Source organism: Diadema setosum, chromosome 16 (assembly GCF_964275005.1).
Source record: "Diadema setosum chromosome 16, eeDiaSeto1, whole genome shotgun sequence".
Lineage (NCBI taxonomy): Eukaryota > Metazoa > Echinodermata > Echinoidea > Diadematoida > Diadematidae > Diadema > Diadema setosum.
Window position 1 is genome coordinate 32,004,413 of NC_092700.1, and position 18,715 is coordinate 32,023,127.

An 18,715-nucleotide genomic window follows, 5' to 3' on the forward strand; every position below is an offset into this window, starting at 1 on the left:
ATACCCTTTGCATTCACAATGCCGAGCTATTGAACGAAGAAGTGCGCGTGAATGAACTCATCTGGCCACGCGTGGCGCACGAGTTCGGGGGTGTGCTTACTTCGCGACACAGGATGGTGAGTTGAAAGGCTCGCCGGAAGCGGGCCGACATGACGTTGTAGAGGATGGGGTTGATGCTGGAGCTGATGTACAGGAGTACGATGCTGACGTGGTACAGGCCTCGGTGGTAGATCTCCACGAAGGGTTTCGGCCAGTTGCTGTAGCCGAAGTTGGGCGAGATTCGGATGAGGTGGAACGGGAACCAGCAGATGAAAAAACTCGCCGCAATCAGTACTGCATTGGGGTAGGGGCGAGGAAAACAACACGAGGAAACATAACACTGACTAAGATCATTTTTTTTTCTAGTTGGAATCGCTTTGACCGCAACTGATTATCGTTGCGATGATGAAAAATCCAATGGTGAAAGTTACAACACAAATACTAACGCCAAAATGATGACAATGGTAACAGTAATGATAATGATATTAATGATAATAACGATTACACCCGTATTATTGTGGTTGTTTTGTTGGGGCTATTACAAGCGAAGAATATGGGCCCTCAATTTTAAGTCTCTATTTCGAGTCCACTAAGAGCAAAGGTATAAAGCCCTCCGGCAATATAGTTTATCCCCATTGACTGGTCCCTCGAGGGGCGGGGCGAGGGCTTTGTGTAAATGCTTACTAGTACTTACGAGCATTCAATTGCTTTTAATGAAAGGAAATTCGATCCATTTTCTGTTTTGATCTAAACAACGATTTGATATCAATGTGCAAGATAATGGGAGTAACAGAGGTGTAAGCCTAAGATCAAGACTCATGGAAATGATTACAAAAGTCGTTGAAAGTTTGGATTCACAAAAGTCTGTGGTTGGAGTGACCACTGATGTACACATCGGACTCCCAGCAGGCCGATTCAAATCCAGGATTCAAATCCTGGTCATGACATGCGCTCTTGTTGATGTAATCCCGTCAGCATATACACCGGATATTGTTGTTGCATTTTTATCCCAAGGTAAGCAATTGATGCCTCCGCGTACCTGCTAATGGATAATGTCAGTATCAGTACATGTGTACGTGCGTGTGTGTTTCATAATACCTTTCATAACTTACCATTCGTTAGAGCGCTATATAAAATTTCTGCTGTATTGTTTTTGCATAATGGTGGGATGTATCAAAGAGCTGACATTGCAAAAATATGTGTCCGAATTGTGATCAATAGTATTGTACCCTCTCATGATATTAATCATATATTCTTATGGGCACAAAAGAGAGAAATCCAAACTTCATTTCCCATCCAATAGATTTCGAATCAGTCATAAAGTCCAGTGTGATTATTCACGACCACATGGCATGGACTAAATAGGGCCTACATTCTATCCCCTTTGATAGTCAACGATGAAATCATCACGACACTAAAATAAGACGAAGAAAATGCTTCCCTTCGGCTGTACTTACCTAACATTTTGACGACCTGTTTTCTTGACTTGATGACCTGGTCTTCCTTGTCTTCTTTGGCCTTAATATTGCCATTCAGGCGACCCCTGACCTTGGTAGAACTCGAACGACGCATCGGAACCTTGAGGTTGACTCCGAACAAGACACGTGCAATGAGGGAGTAGAGTACTATGATGAGGGTCATGGGGAAGAGAAAGAGTACGGTGGCTGAGAAGGCGTAGAAGATGTTGAGTCTATCCGCCCATGATGGCCGTGTCTCGCACACGGTGGACTCCGGGATACCCGGGCAGCTTTCGTGGGTGTCGTAGGCAACGAAGAGAGGGGTGCTGATTACGAAGGATGCCACCCAGATGCAGACAATGAACTTGATGGCTCGCGAGGTGGAGATAAAGGACCGTGCCTGGATGGGGTGGCAGATAGCCACGTATCGTTCAACTGTGAAGGCCGTGATGTGCAGAACGGTGGTGAAGAGACAGAACTCGATTAGGTAGAAGCGCGTGTGGCAGAGAAAACGCGAGTACGTCCAGGGCCAGTAGCGGAGTTCTACCAGCACCTCCATGGGACCGGTCAGGATTAGGAGCAGCAGGTCGGACAGGGCCAAGCTCACCAGGTAGTGGGACGTGGTCTGCAGGACGCGGTTGCGCAGGATCACGATGACCGTGAAGAGGTTCCCAAAGAAGCCGAACACGACAAGAGCGAGGATGATCACGGCGTAAGGAACCACGAACCCGTACTCGTAATGTGCCAGGGGCATGGCGTAGGCTAGGTGCGTCATCAACTCATCTCCCGACAGATTGTAGAAGTACTTCGGGCAGGTGGAGAATGTGCCAAAGCATGTGTTTGATATTTTCAGAAATATTTCCTCCTCGTTACGACATCCGCTTTTGTTGAATAGTCTCTTGATAGTCTCAAACGAGTCATCGCACAGGGGTCTACTGTTGTTCCAGCTGCTGCAATTAAACAGTGGGTTTACCACGTCATAGGGCGCGATTTCTGAAACCGTGCTTTCCATTTTAAATCGTTTCCTTGTCCTTTAATCCGTCTTAAAGTTGTACAGTAACTTATGCACTCGAATATGTGGATTATTTAACCCTGAACATTATAACCAACTCGTGTGGTTTGGTGTACTGGCTTATTTCTACCACTCACACGTATTGAGAATATTTGACTTCAATTTCTTTCTACTGAAAGTGTAAGTCGCATTCCTGCATTAAAATTCCGCCTTCCCTCAAAGCATGGGGAAAGGGCTTCATTCACTGCAACATAACGTTCTATTCCCGTACGCTGATAAGATTCCTTTCAAAAAGCGTCGACACCGTGCAATTTTCACATACCATTGTAAACGCTTCGTCTCAAGTCGGAGGGTGAAAACACGATTTCCAAACCCTTGAATTGTGTACTCATTTTTGCCTTCCCTTTACAATTACGAGAAGTCAATGCGTGAGGGCAAATAGCATTCTGTCCGATGCAAGCGTTGTCCTTGGGTTCGCACTCAGCAAGCTTCTGTGTCTAAAGAGAGCCTCACCTATGAAAGAGAATAGAAGAAAACATGTGAAAATTACCGTACAGTAGTCGCATACTAAATTGGTGGAAAAATCGGAGGAAGATTTTTTTTTTCTATGTATATGACTTTTGTCTGACAAAGGCAAGTTTCATTGTTATCCATTTGGGTTTCCTTTTTGTTTTCTTGTTGGTGCTGTCCCCAAGCAGATTTTAGGAACATGGATCGTAAATACTACAGACAATAGTTCTGACTGCCTCATCAATATCAAATACACTGTAATCCCCTTATATCGAACACGGTCATAACGAAATTCAGACTACAACGAAGTCAAATTCAGGCCAAACATTAAGCCTTTCATGTTGAAATTTACTATTCACCTTATTGGTTTGGACATAACGAAATTTCGATATAACGAGAGAAAACAGCCGGTCCCAAGGACTTTGTCGCCTATACTGACCATGCTGAAAATACACGAAACATGGAGATAGACATAAGAGCGAGAGAGAGAGAGAGAGAGAAAGAGAGAGAGAGAAAGAAATAGGGAGAGTGCTCGGTTGTTCACATGCGGTATTACATATAAGCACGGATATACCCACGAAAAGTGTGACAAATATCCTTGCGACTCAAGTCAACTCTCGCAAATTCTTTCCACAACGATTCAAGCCGCAACTTTTGGAATACAGCGAAAACCGAAAATAGAAATGTAAGCTAGAGCAGCATAACGGTTCCCAGTATCCATTTCTACCGATTTTATTCTTTTATTTGATTTCGACAGATTGGAAATGGAAATGCGCACATTAAAACTTAAAATCTGATTTCCAGTACAACGTATTAACACGATGGATACTCTTACAGGAAACAGAATCGTCTTACACCTTTAGGCTGAAGCTGGTTCGTGATTCGGTCAGGCGAAATGCGAAAGCTTAAAGGGATGATATATTTTTGGTTGAGATGGGTAATTCAGATTTTAACTTTTGGTGAGAAAATTAGAAGCCACTTACGTGAAAAAAGACATTAATGAGCATTCAGTTATAAGAGAAATTAAATGTTTGCTTTATGAAAATCGGTTTTGAAACGACTGAGATATTAAAAAAAAAAGCAAACAAAGTGATCCTAATAAAATGTGGAACCCACCTTTAATTAGGGCTGCTTTGTGTTTGGATATCTCAAAATCGATTTTCACTTTTTATTTCTTTTTTTAAACTTTAAAATCATCTTAGAATTGTCTACTCTTTAATATTTTGACAAGTGGTTTCTAATTCAAATTATCTCGCAAAATGTTACAAGTTAAATTCCCATCTTAACCCAAATTATACCATCTCTTCAAACGAAAACCTGACAGAAGATTCCGTGCGGCCAGCTGGATGAATGGAAAATGGTTTGATAAAATTATGATAACAGCGGGGAAGGTGGAGGATGTGCGGATTCCATGAATGACTAAATAAATACCCCTGGGAAAAGCAGTGTTGTCTAACACATCTATTTGTCTAAATTGGCGGTTAACAATTTCCAATTTGACGTCAACAATCAGCTTTCAATTTCTCTTCGATGGGCATAATCACCGATATTCCCTCAAGGACATGCCTTTCTTCCTATCACAAGAGATGGGTACTATACGTTTATTTTCATTCAATTTCGCAAGATCAACTGCGGGGCTACACAAGCTTCATCATATAAGGTGTTAGCGCAGACCTGCAAAAGATTTTAGCAAAGTATAGGTATTACCTGTTCTTCCTGGTCATCCAAACATGCCACATCTTCCTCGCCATCACCCCCCCCCCGTCACTCTCTCTCTCTCTAACAGACACACACACATACACACACCTTTATGTTCTCGTTTGCGAATCTCGGACGGATAGCCCCGCATTCACCGTCAATCCTACACACCGATTATGTTCCTCACAGTGTAGCAAAGATTGCTTCAACAGCCTCTCACTCATCGCAATAACTTCTGGTCCTAATTCACTCCTTTTACTCTACTCCGCCGAGGATATGATGGTCTATCATCTGCTTGCTTCGACACATAGCAATAATCCCAGTGCCGAGGTGACCCGTGGTAGTACTCTACCAGACGTCTTTCCTCGATCTCTCGAACAAATCAGCCACAGATGCAAGACGTAAACCCTCCATTCGGGCGACAAAAAAAGAAAAGAAAAAAAAAAGAAACCCTGTTTCCAATCGGGTTTCAAATATAATGTTAAGCTCTGGACGGATCAAATTCGAATTCACACACACAAAACTAATCAAACAAAAAATGAAGTAGAAATCAAACCTATGGATTACATTACTTCTTAGAAGGGCCGATTGTTGGATGTCTGTTTCTCGGGTATTTAGCCGGTTCAAATTAATGCACTCCTTCATACCCCAAAAAATAACAATTTTAACATCCATATCTTTTACATTGTACATCATATTCAACGAGCAGTAGAATCGTGTCGCTGACCTATACAGTTTCATGGATCACCCATATGGATCACAGCTCGCTCCAGTATGTGTAATGTCACGCGTCCTTTCACGGACGGCTGGATGTCCCAAACGTACTTGATGGATGTGGGAAAGTGATTGGTGATGACCAAACGATGACATGTTTGACACAAGCCAGGCTCCCGGGAGATAAATGACTCCCAATCACACGCCCAATTACGGCTCTATTTGTTTGACACTGATTGGGCCAGTGAAACGCAACCACGCGACGTGCCAAAAAGAGACAAAATATGGGGACCCGAAGAGCGGTGAAAGACGATAGGCCTTTAGTAATAAATCAAATGTCCACCAGTAATCGCTGGATAAACTTCCGGCTACTTTCATAAACATCGAGACATCTTTGCCCTCCCTCATTCGCCACCCGAGTGAACCAACCTGACATTCATATTCGAGAGATCGTATGTCGTAGTCAGAAGAAACTGTGTCATCGTTTAAATCATACAACCCAATGGACATCATGATGAATTGGCGCCATCGTAACTTCTATGACAAAATAAGAGGTGGACACACTAAAATGCCAAGGCAAAGGATGCACACGGGCTTTCTGATTATTAAACGACTCCAATATCCAAAGATCCATAAAGCGTGAAGTAAAGACAGACAGACAGACACACACTCACTGACACACAAACACACATCCACACACTCACAAACACACACAAACATTCACACATACAGCTACAAATAATGAATGCTAATGTGTCGTATACTCGTATCATACAAAAAAAAAAATGCATGATACAATTTGTATCCATTTTCAAAATGGGATTCTTTAATAATGCGCGAGTGCGGGGCCTTGTAACGAACGTCCCTGCCGTAATCCGTTTAATACGGTTATTCCTGGAAAAGATCAATAATCCAATGTTGGTTGTTACGTGTACTATGAAGGATTGTACAAATATGGTTATGTCAGTATTCAACAATATCTGAATGCTGTATCCTTTCTTATCTACATGAGATGTGGACTTGGTGAAACGACCATAAATTAGAAGTTATGAGAGAACTTGTACACGGTGGGTCATATATTTGTCCACGCATAACATAGTTAAGAAATATTGGAAACATGGTACAAAATCTTCTCCTTTTTCTTTTATACAAAATGTATGTTTAACTCCACCTATCTCCCTCATCACATTTTCTCTTTCTCTATAATTGCTGTTTCGAAGTAAGATAACTCTTCTTCATTCTTTTTTTAATGTCATGCATTAAATACCTTTCATATTTTGTGTAAAATAAGGCTGATTACTTAGCACGCTGATTTGGACTCATTTTCATGTGGCTTTTAAGAAGGCTGATGAGACCCAAAAAGCCAAGCAACCATCGGACCAAGACACCTTCGAGAGTTCGAATGATACAATGAGATTTCCTATTTCCATCATTCATTGTGTGTGTGTGTGTGTGTGTGTGTGTGTGCCTGCCTGTGACTGATACAAATGCCAAACCCTTAGAATTCGATAACTATAATTGTAACGCATATATGTAGACGACACGATGAAAAAAAGTCATATTTAGTGCTTTGTGCATCAACATGTTTACTAAACGATTGACAAAGAAGCGTCTCTCTGGTCGATCACAATGCATGAACGGGTGGTCAGACTGAATTCATGCCACTGCAGGTAAAATTTATTGCGAGCAGAAATTGTATTAAACCACCAAGAAAATAACATTTATTTAAAGCATTGCCAATTTCGTGTGCCTCTCCTTGTGCCTTTTAGTCACCTTAGTCTTTCTAAAAACTATGGTCTCTTTTAATTCCCCCAAGACATCCAGCTGACAACACAAAAACATCTGACATTTCGTCCGGAACCGACAGCCATGAAATAGGTTATGCGCATGCGCATGCAAGCGTGCACTGCATGCCAGGCACAATTCGGAAAGTTAACGGGCGAAGACGCAATTTCCAATTGGCCAGTATTTCTGAAGTGTTTCCGATCACTAACGCCCGAGAGAACATGAAAAGTGCCTTGGTAAGCTTAACCCGCCAGGACAGACAAGGGAACAGCGGTAAAAAGAGAACTATGGAGTGGTGTAGTTGATATCATGTTCAGCGATGTCGATGTATAGAGAACGTTCTGTCCATCAAGCGCGTTTAATTCTAAAGCGGATGGACTTCACCCCTCCTATTCTCATATTCAGCACCTCAGGAATTACCTTTCAAAAGTTCAAATCAATTACACCGAAATAAAAAGGCGAAGGCGGAATGATAACCCAGGAAATATATCCTGTTGCTAACCAGGTGAAAGTGTCTGTATCTGTTACGTCCAAGTGTGTTAGACAATCTCCCTTCGAGGCGGAGGCATTAAAAAAAAAAGAAACAAAGCAATCAGGAACGAGTGTTTTACATAATAACTCATAAGAGAAGAGTAACCTACATGTATGTTGGAAATTAAGATTCAGAAGAACCTAAATGCGTCTGGCTTAAGAGAAAGCAAAGCAGTACGCCGCGCATTTCACTCCTCTTCCCTCCTCCAGAATTTCAGGACTTTCTGCATTTTCATGAAGTGAATAAAAGGTCATTATTGTCATAAGAGCGATAAAAAAAGTAAACACATGTTTCTACCATTTGTTGACATCGTTGTAATGTGAGGACACTAATACATCAAGGCAAAATATTCACTACGTCTCAAAAATAGCATTAATATCATTGAAACTATATCAACTATATATATTTCCGTGCGCGTATTAGTATCACAATTATTACATGAATACATACGTAAGCAAGCGCGCACGCGCACACACACACACACACACACTCACATATTTAGTGCTTACAAAATCAAAAGCTTGGCAGTCGCAATATTTTTCATGCGGAAAATAATGCGACTGCCAACATGATTTTCTTTTTCTTTTCCTGCCACCTGGTAAAGTTTCGGTTTTTTGTTTGTTTGTTGTTGTTGTTGTTGGTTTTTTTTTGGGGGGGGAGGGGGTTGGGCTGTTCAGTTTTGTTTATACTATTTTTTGCTTTATATGTATGTAGATACGTATGGTTTTATGATATACAATTGTATAACATTGTTAGGTTACGGCTCATTTACGAAGTATAAAAGAGTGGCAGAAGCAGTATCCCCCTGACCTAGTTACACAAAGATGACTATTTTCCGATGCACGCGTTCTCATTTTTACCATACATTAGCACCAATCACCTTGCGGCATTAAGAAAAAAGCCACTTTTATGTACATAGTCGGGACTAAGGAGCATGAAGCGACCTGCTGCGGAGTGGCTTATGGAACTGAGATGATCGAACTAGCATGGGGATTTAAACGATAATGAAATCCAACCATAGCTGTTTGCAAATAACCTGTTGAATATATTAAAAGCAATCACGGCTCCGATGGATCATCAATGTAAAGTGGCCTATCACACATAATGTATCCGGATCAACATAAAGAAATCACTGTAAAAATGAAAATTATCTCCGGAATCATACACAAATATCATACCCTTAGCTTCAGGAAAAGCGAGGGAACTTCCCAAATGACCCGAATTCCATATTATTGAACCAAACTTTTGATTGTGTTGAGTACTATGGCTTCCTTTCTCCAGCCATGGTTTTCAACGCTGAACGATGAGTTTCAAGAACACGGCCTTTGACAGTTTGTGTGTGCCTTTCTCTTGAGAAGACAACCCCTTTTGCAGAGGTCAGAAGTAATGACGATGATTAAAAGGAATCCTCAGACGACCTTTCCTAAATTGGGGATTTCGAACATTCGTGAAGAATGACATGTATGCTCTCAGCACAAAACTAGACTGTCTTCTCTCCTTGCTTTGATATCATTAAAGGACAAGTTCATCTTCACTAACATAAGGATTGAGAGAAAGTAGCAATATTTGTAGAACACATCATTGAAAGTTTGAGGAAAATCGGACAATCCGTTCAAAGTTATGAATTTTTGAAGTTTTTGTGCAGTCACCGCCGGATGAGAAGACTACTGCAGTGTATGATGTCACATGCGTACAACAATATAAGAAAAATATAAAGAGAATTTCACAAAATTTCATCTTTTGAAAAAAGTACACATTCCCTTGACTCGTTACTGACATATGTTATGGGTAATATTATTCCCATTGCCTTTGAGAAAGAGGCAAGTCAAGTGCTCTTTTATTATGCGAAAAAAGTGAAAATATGTTGCATTTTCTTTACATTTTCTTTATACTGTTGTACTCATATGACATCACAAGCCTTAGTAGTCTCCTCATCCAGCGGTTCGAACACAACAAGTTTAAAAATTCATAACTTTTGCATCGATTGTCCAACTTTCCTCTTTCCTCTACTAATATTGCTGCATTCTCTCAATCCTTACGTTAATGAAGGTGAACTTGTCCTTTGATATACAGGCGGCATCAAAATTCATCCTTCTGGATATCAAACCGAGCAGGGTAGTTGTGAGATACTCGGGACAATCCCAGGCTCAACTTTTCTCCAGATTGGCATCACTTCCTCCATTTATTATTTACTCAGAAGTAGTTTGTTAAGAGATTCGCTGGTGCACTTTACTTTGATTTGTCGTTTTACAACTTTGAATTCTTTTAACTTTAAAAGTTTGCTCCACGCTTCAATACGTATGATGCGGTTTATAATAAGACTGATGATAGCTAAAATGGGATGGGGAATAATCCGTCACACAGTCATGCGAATTCTAGTCACGAACTAGGCCTTAAACATAATATTCCATCTATCTCTTTCTCCAACTCCGTGCATGCTGTTCAGGACAATTAGATTATGAGGGCAATGTTGAAAACAACAACATCAACAGACAAACAGTAACTTGTATAAACGTCACTTTTTATTCGTACTAATGATGATACCACATTCATAGGGGCTTAAACCTCTCATCCATTAAACAGGAATAGGAAGTGGCGCATGCAAATTAGATGTTTGCACGTTTTCAGGTGACCCGGTTTTTGAGTCGCATTGACTCGTGATGAAATAGGACGTGAGGCGTATGAGGTACAATGTCGCTGTTCGCAAAACAACAAATGACAAGGTCCGGATTTTCAGATGGATAGAATAACTCAGATCTCATTGGTTCGTCTTCTTTCATCCACATTCCGCCTCCCCCCCCCCCCACACACACACGCACTCAACTTCTAATTTAATAGGACAGAGAACAATCTCGCCTTCTAGAGAGTCAATGTTCTGTCTGAAATGCAATATTTGATCATTTGAGATCGACGGAACAAAATCAATTTTATCATTGTCAACTCACATTATCTCGGGCGGGTCGGATACATTACGCGGTAATTAACAAACAAAAATATGCTACGAAAATACTTTGCGTGACGACTTGAAAAAAAAATTCAACGCGACTGTAATGGAAAATTATTGGAAAAACATGAATGCGTCAGACGGATGTGCCACTTAATTGGGAGGCGAGAATATACGAGAGCATTCGTGTGGTTTTCATGAACTCCAACACATATAGGAACATAACTGTCAATATCAAGGTTCCCACCGAAAAAACAAACAAACAAATTCTAGTGCATTATATACGTCTTAATGAAAATCTGTCTGAATGTATTTGATTTTCATCATTGAAGCAGTCATCTACACTCAAATGATATTGTGCCAACCAGTTCGAAACTTAATCAGTATACTCTGTGTCTTATTACAGATTATTATTTCTCCAAAGTTTGACGTAACTAATCAGGCCTTGGAATCAGTTTATAAAGGGTTCCGTCGGTACTATATCTTTGATATCGTTTACTGAAAGGGAAGGTTTACCGACAAAGTCATGTTCACAGCCTTGACGAAAGATCACACATTGTAACGTTCTCAATCTATGTATTCTCCTTTCTCTGAGCCTCGCTATCATTTTGGGCCTACGGGTCAACATAACGGGGAACTGAAACCCAAATATGGTTTATTTAGTTATGTCAAACTTTGCAAAAGTAATAATCTGTAATAAGACACAGAGTATACTGATTAAGTTTCGAAGTTATTATTAGAACACATTGGTGAAAGTTACGAATTTTTACAGTTTCGGTGCCGCCATCGCTGGATGAGAAGACTACAATATCTTGTGACGTCACGGATGGAAAACGATGTAAAGAATATCTTAAGAAAAGTCAACACATTTTCACTCTTCTAGCGTAATTAAAGAGCACTTGACTTATATCTTTCTTAAAACAGGGGAATAAGAACTCAACAATGTCAGTGAATGTGTCAGTAACAAGTCGAAGGAATGTGTACTTTTCAATAAAAATGAAATAAAGTGGAATTTTGTTCAATTACGTGGAAATATGTTGCAGTCTTCTCAACCATCCATAGCGGCACCCAAGCCCTAGAAATTAATAACTTTTGAACGGATTTTCCGATTTTCCGTGTCCAAAATCGGTTTATACACCTTGGTCGAGAGCGACATTATTACGGATAGGCGATGGTGCGGCGTGGACGGAAGGGTGGACGCACCGGCCGCGGTTCGAACCCAATGGAATCTTCGGGCACATTCGTCGTTTAACAAGACGCAAAGAAAAGACATGATATACGCAGGCTTATCTCATACAGCGTTTTCCGAAACTTTAAACAGTGACAGATTACGGTATTATGCAAAATATCGCAGAAATCACGGGTTTTCATCCGGAGAAGACTTGAGGAGATTACTGATGATTATACGCCCAGAGGAAGTTTGAATGAAATCGCACTCTTACAATATCGCGGTCACGCCATGCATCATACAGATGGTCTTGCGGCATGGGCATTGGTCGGACGACTCACGGCATGATAGCGTAGCTTCATCTTAAAACAGAGTATTAGTAGCATTAGTTTTAAGTTTTGATTGGGACCAGCCATTTGGAGCATTCAGACTCCGCTCAGAAAGACAAACCTTGAAAACCCTAATATAACCATGATTAAAACATCACATTCTGTATTCCAGACTGTCGATTCATGGTAAGTGTATACTGAAGACTCCATCACAACTTCTCGGTAAAAGTGAAATGATACATCCTTACATGAAATACGCATGAACATGTCAGAACTCAGCACTGCAAAGGATTACCGCATTAATTTGTCATCTAATTATCTTAATCACCAGTCTAGACACACAAATATTTGGGACTACAGCCTTCTGGAGAACAAATCGTGAACACACGGTTTCGCAATCTCGTAAATCTCTTCTATGGAACAGATGTATTCGAAACATTAAACCATATGAGACCAATCTGGGTATTCTACGGATTTGCCGCACTTAAAAAGAGATAGATCTAATAAATCAAATCATATAGGTACAAGACATAATCAACGTACGGCATGACGACGAATGACGGCCCTTCATAGAAAATCAAATTGATGACATGGGAAAGTCAGCATGTATGTATGACATGACAAAAGCTCTTTCTACAATGGAATGAAATAGCTTATGGTACCTCTATAACATGTCCTTACGACAGTAGAACGCAAAAAAAAAAAAAAAAATAAATCATGAAATAAAATGCATGAACTGCATTCGAGAGACAGAGATAGCCGTTCTCGTAACAAAGTACAGACCCCTGATAGTCACCATATTTTGGTCGAAAATTGTCGTCATATCATCGCAACCCTGAATTTATTGTCAACATTTACAAATTTTGCAAACTAGAGTTAACAAAACCGAACACTTGAAATAAAGATTGATCAATATTCCAGTCAATGTCCTCCATTTTGAGGGCAAATAGGAATCCGAAATGTAATAGGATTTTCATTTCCCTTTTACCGTTGTCAGTAAAAACAATTAATGACGTAATCTCATATCTCTTGACAATTGTAAAGCTTGAATTTGTGTAAAGATGAATTAGGGAGGGCGACAAAATAGAAATTAAACTCTTATGAGATACAGACTGCTATGGGATTGAGTAGCAAACACATGTGGTAGAGAAAAGAATGGTGCTGTGGGTAAGAGAGGACACGGTCATAACTGTTTGGCCGTAACTCTCGATAAAATAATCACGGCGGATTTGAGAATCTAGTTAATAGCAATGCAAAAGGATGGGGGGGGGGAGTCAGAATTTTCTTTCACCCCGGCTTGTTTGTTTGTTATAGGAAAAAGTCTACATGCGTATGCATGTGTGTGTGTGTGTGTGTGTATGGGGGGGGGGGGGGGGGCTGAAGGTGGATAGACAGCAGCCCCTAGCTCAGCCCCGCCCCCCCCCCCCGTATTCTGCTGTCCATAGTATCACAGAGGCTCAGACTTTACAAACTAGAAACTAGGTTCTTTGAGTTGAGTGAAGAGCTATACAGCAAGATCTCAGAGATTTTTCGAGCCACCGAAGATAGATCGTCAATGAGAACAACTCAAAGGTATACCACCATGGACGGAGAGAAAATCAATAAATGAGTCCATGGTCCATGACGCATCTGTACCTTATAGTGTAACTAAAGTGCAGCAGAAAATACCACTTAAGGATGATTGATCAGTTTTCGTCTCTGTTAATGAACGTATAGGGAAGGTGAAGATGATTGACAAGACTTTTCTGTGTGTTGATCATGACCTTTTCATCGCAGTGAGTGGCCACCATAAGCTAATTTTCTGTAAACACAGTGCGACTAAAATTAAAACATCGGCGCGGGGAGGAAGAACGGTGTCGAACTCAAGTGATAATCTGTTGTGACCTTCATCACATTAAAGAGATGCATACGAGTGAAGACATGGCGACAAAAAAAAAAAAAAAAAAGAACCACTATGGACCTTAATCGCCATCCAGGAAGTGGGTGCTTCTCCATCATATACTCTAACATAAAGCCCGAGTACAGGTTAGTGTATTCATATATAATGAAAAGTTTTCTATTTGATAACAATCTATTCCAATCCACCTGTTTTATATATATATATTATTATATCAATGCAGTTCAAGTAAGTCTTTTAGTGCACTTTACATATCACATGCTATTAACATGTAATAGTTCTCTCTATAGGTTCCTAGTTGACTTTAGCAAGCCTCGGGCAAGCTTTCTGGTTGTCTGTTTTGTTTGTTTTTCAGGTATGCATACAACTGGATGGCCTATGAGAATGAACCTTGTACGCCGTCTCTGCAACTGCTGCAAGTAGTTTTTTCTATTAGCCCTCATCACAATAAAGTCACATTAGACCTTGGAGATGCAACAATCCGTACATAATTTGCTTTAAAGAAGAAGAAAAAAGTAATAGCTGTTGAGGTTCATTGCAGATTCGTCATGATCTGACGCGTTGTCCTAGAGTTGTCTCAATGACATACGGGAAAGGGAATTAGAGATGAGGTGGAGATGACATCGAATACCGTCATGAGCGACATGACATATAAGAACTGATAATGAATCATTTTCATTGCCGTCGTTTTGTTTCTACAGACGTAAAGCAATAAAACCCGTAACATGTAGCTCATGCGCGGATTCGGTTGACGTTTTACCTTGGAGACATTTGAGCCGGGCAACATCGGCACGTTCTTCGTCATCGTCAACCATGGCTTTAATTGTTAACTCTTCCCACCTCCCTGACTTCTCATACCACAGTCTGACAGTAAGATAGAGCGTCAACGGGAACTACAAGCCCTTGTTCGTGTGTGTGTGTGTGTGTGTGTGTGTGTGTGTGTGTGTGTGTATTTGAACGTGTTTCTCCCAAATGTTCTGAGAAGGTGGAGTTGTGTCCGTCACAGAAAACTATTCAAGGGGGATAATTACGGAAAAAAAAAAGTTTTACGACGCATTGTACCACTAGGAGGTAGATACCACATAGTCATGATAGTGGGCGTTGCTCCAGATCTTATGTCGATATATCTTGGTCAATGACTGCCTTCAAAACAGAACATCCAACCAAACATAGATGTCCTCATAAGAAACAGCGTGAGCGCAAGATGCCAAGATGATGATGTCAACTCTTCAGAATGATAGACAATATAATAGTAGAAGATGGTGATGGGGGATCGAGAAGGGGGTGGGATGGGGAGGAGGGAGGGGTGTAGGTTGTCGCCATAGGAGGTGTTAAGAACACTTGAATCTTCACTGCAGTATTTAACCAAGTGACACGCTCTTTACATGAATTGTCAAAGCATCCAAGGTTTTCTTGCATCTCGGCTAGAATTACTTGGAAGTCACTCGCATTACCTTTTCCAGGTTCTATACTGTCCCTAATCCCGCTGAATGGTGCCTCGTGAGATAGATCAAAAGGGAAAAGGAAGTAAATGTACAATGGCTTGGCTGTCAATGTACGTAAATCTAAGGGCACATGAGATCAGTACTCATCGCCAAAGCAAGTTATTTATGGATATATCACATGCCGTAGAAGTGGGGGGGGGGGGGGGGGGTAGAGAAAGCCATCATGTATAGTTCCTGCTAAAAGAGTTCCAAATCCATTTGCTTTTTGTCATTACCACAGTGAATAGAACTCGAGGGGGATTCCCTGGGGTTCATGAAGTATTAAATAGCTCCTTGTAAAACATCGCTCATTCCGTCTATGGATTCAAGAATAATACGGTATGCCACATAATGCGCCTCCACGGATTACTCCTCGCGAAAAAAAAAGGACTACAACAAAAATACGAATAAAAATATAGCAAGACAGGGGATGCATTTGGCTCTACGTGAATAGACACGCGCGAAGTTGTTCCAATTCATTTTTTTTTTTTTTGGGGGGGGGGGGGGGTTTCTTGATAACTTATGTGACATTAAAAGGTGTAAACTGAACTCTTTGTTTCAGACCACAGTGAAAAGGCTTATAATTAATTGATTCACTGCGCATTGGGACTTCGAACAGCAAATTAACGTTTGCTGCAAATGTCATACTCACTGACAAGTGTTCAATTTCAAAGAAGAGGCAAGGGGGAATAAAGCAAACGGAGAGAAAAAAGGAAAGAAAAGGAAATGGTGAATCCATCGCAGAAATTCAAGATCACTCTTATCCTTACAAATTAGTAATTAATATTGATAACTTTGTCGAAAAAAAAAAAAAACAACTCACCGTTATCATTGCTACGGGGGAAAAAAATCATCGTCATCATCGCTTATAGCGATCATCGTCCCGTTATGGTCGTTATCATGAGAACATTCACATTATACACAATAACACTCATACACCAGGACATGCATCGTTTCATGAAAGTTGTCAGCACTGACAAGTTGTCAGTCTCTGACAATTATCATAACAATAGGTGACCAGAGCTTCTCAGCCAATCAAAACCAAGGATTTTACCGAAATTGTCAGAGACTGACAACTCACTCGTCAGGGCTGACAACTTTCATGAAGCGGTGCCAAGAACACGACGATACAATCACAAAAAATCACACACATGCAAGGATGCTCGTGGTTTACTAACTAGTATTCTGCATCCCACGCCGCCGGGTTATACTCCCTGGTTTCTCGGTTCGCATCGGGGCAGGTAAGGGCGAGCATGCCTCGATCGCCAGGTACGTATACACGACACGGATCGAACAGAATTACGAGTTAGGTACGAGGCCGCCATCAATAAAAATTGATGCGTTGGCCAAAAATCCAAACCGCACCCAAGACAAGACCCCGAAGGTGAACTTGAAGAGATGATCACAAATTGGATTACTTACTGATCTGAGGTAGCATTTAGGGTATTGAAGTCTACGAGCCTGATATTTTCCACAATCCAGGTCGTAATTCACAGAGAGAAAATAACTGTTTTCCTCCAAAGTATGCGGTCTGGGTCAACAAACTAACAGCGCACGCTCCATTATATCAAACTTGGTTCTGCAGCATTCTCCCGAAGACTTCATTCAGTGCAATGCAGAAACCAGATTACCCGTGTGTGTGTGTGTGTGTGTGTGTGTGTGTGTGTGTGTGTGTGTGTGTGTGTGTATGTGTGTAAGTGTGTGAGTGCGGAAAGGGTGTCTGAACACAATTAATTGCGATGAAAACGAACAGCACAGTTAAATGTCAATGAAATCATCCGAAGTTTTAACTCTGATACAGGATTTCTCAACTACGAAACACACAAGCAATCACAATCGAGTAAACTCGGAAAAAACCCAACTGTGAAAAGGTCAATCTGAAGAGGAAAACACTTCTCTTTCTATCCATTCAAGAATGGATTGATTGATTAGAACGCCCGCAATATTTCTTTGACTGTTCGGTATTCATGCTCTGCGAATTACACAACCGAGCCCCTACACCTTCTATAACACGCATAATTGATTTTTTTTCTGTTCATTTTATAAGTATTGTATTGTGTCTTTTTTGTTTTGATCAGACGTCTATCCATTTCTACAATCATTGACTGCTATCAAGAATAAATGGTTATGTAGATATGCCATGCGCACATCGTGAAAAACAGAATACTTTAGTTCTGATCAATAAAATAAAGAAATACAACAAAATAACTGATATTTTATACCTCAATTACACAGGAAGAGAGGGCAGAGGGACAAATTTATTTTCAAGTATTGATATGAGATTCATGTTAATGATATCTTTTGATCGATGATGAACGAATACGAATTCTCAAAAAGGGTCATGCAGAATATTGAGTTTCAAAGGGAATCTAGAAGACAATCTAATATTCATTCGTATTCTGATTCCGGCGTTTGACCGTCAGAACTTTTACAGGACAACATACAGGATGACATACGTGTATTATTTAAAGGAAACAAAAACCCAAAGAGAAATGTGGATTGAGTGAAAACAGCAACGTTTTAGGAAACACATCAGTGAAAATTTGAGGAAAGTCGGTCAATCGATGCAAAAGTTATGGATTTTTAAAGTTTTGGTGTTGGGACCGCTGCATGAGGAGACTACTAGAGGTTGTGACGTCATGTGTGGGCAGTATAAAGAAAATATACTAGGAATTCCACAAAAATTCACTTTTCAGCATAATGAAACAGCACTTGACTAACCGCTTTCAGAAAGCAGGGGGGGGGGGGGAATAAGTGCTACACTTAACATATGTCAGTATCAAGTTGATGGAATGTGTAATTTTCATGAAAAATGAATTTTTGTGGAATTCCTGGAATTCCCTTTATATTTTATATTGTTGTCCACACATGACGCCATAACCTCTGGTAGTCTCCTCATACAGTGATTTTAACACCAAACCTTTAAAAATTCATAACTTTCGCACCGAATGTCCGATTTTCCTCAAACTTTCTCTGATGTGTTCTACTAATGCTGCTGCTTTCACTCAATCCACATTTCTCTCTGGGTTTTAGTTTCTTTTAAAAGTCTGCAGTGAAAGGTACCAAGAATTCCAGTATTACCCATTCGGTTGTTCAACCGTGATGACTGAGGTTACTGCTCTGCAGCTGGATAATACATCAAAATG

General features: G+C 40.5%; 2 protein-coding genes across 2 annotated transcripts in view; both read right to left on the minus strand.

The window, feature by feature from the left end:
• The window catches only part of LOC140240088 (uncharacterized), a 359,151-nt gene that overhangs the window by 103,960 nt on the left and 236,476 nt on the right, over positions 1–18,715 (minus strand). The gene's annotated exons all lie outside the window — the stretch shown is intronic.
• Positions 14–2,508, minus strand: LOC140240085 (growth hormone secretagogue receptor type 1-like). The gene is made up of 2 exons (XM_072319893.1): positions 1,497–2,508; positions 14–333 (listed from the first exon to the last, which is right to left on the minus strand). Exons 1-2 carry the CDS (start codon positions 2,506–2,508, stop codon positions 14–16), a joined length of 1,332 nt encoding a protein of 443 aa, XP_072175994.1.

Bases quoted from the DNA above. Each gene is read 5' to 3' on its own strand.
- LOC140240085 (XM_072319893.1), bottom strand. From the start codon at position 2,508: ATGGAAAGCACGGTTTCAGAAATCGCGCCCTATGACGTGGTAAACCCA. The intron at 334-1,496 runs GTAAGTACAGCC...ACCCCAATGCAG, and splicing joins ACAGGTCGTCAAAATGTTAG to TACTGATTGCGGCGAGTTTT.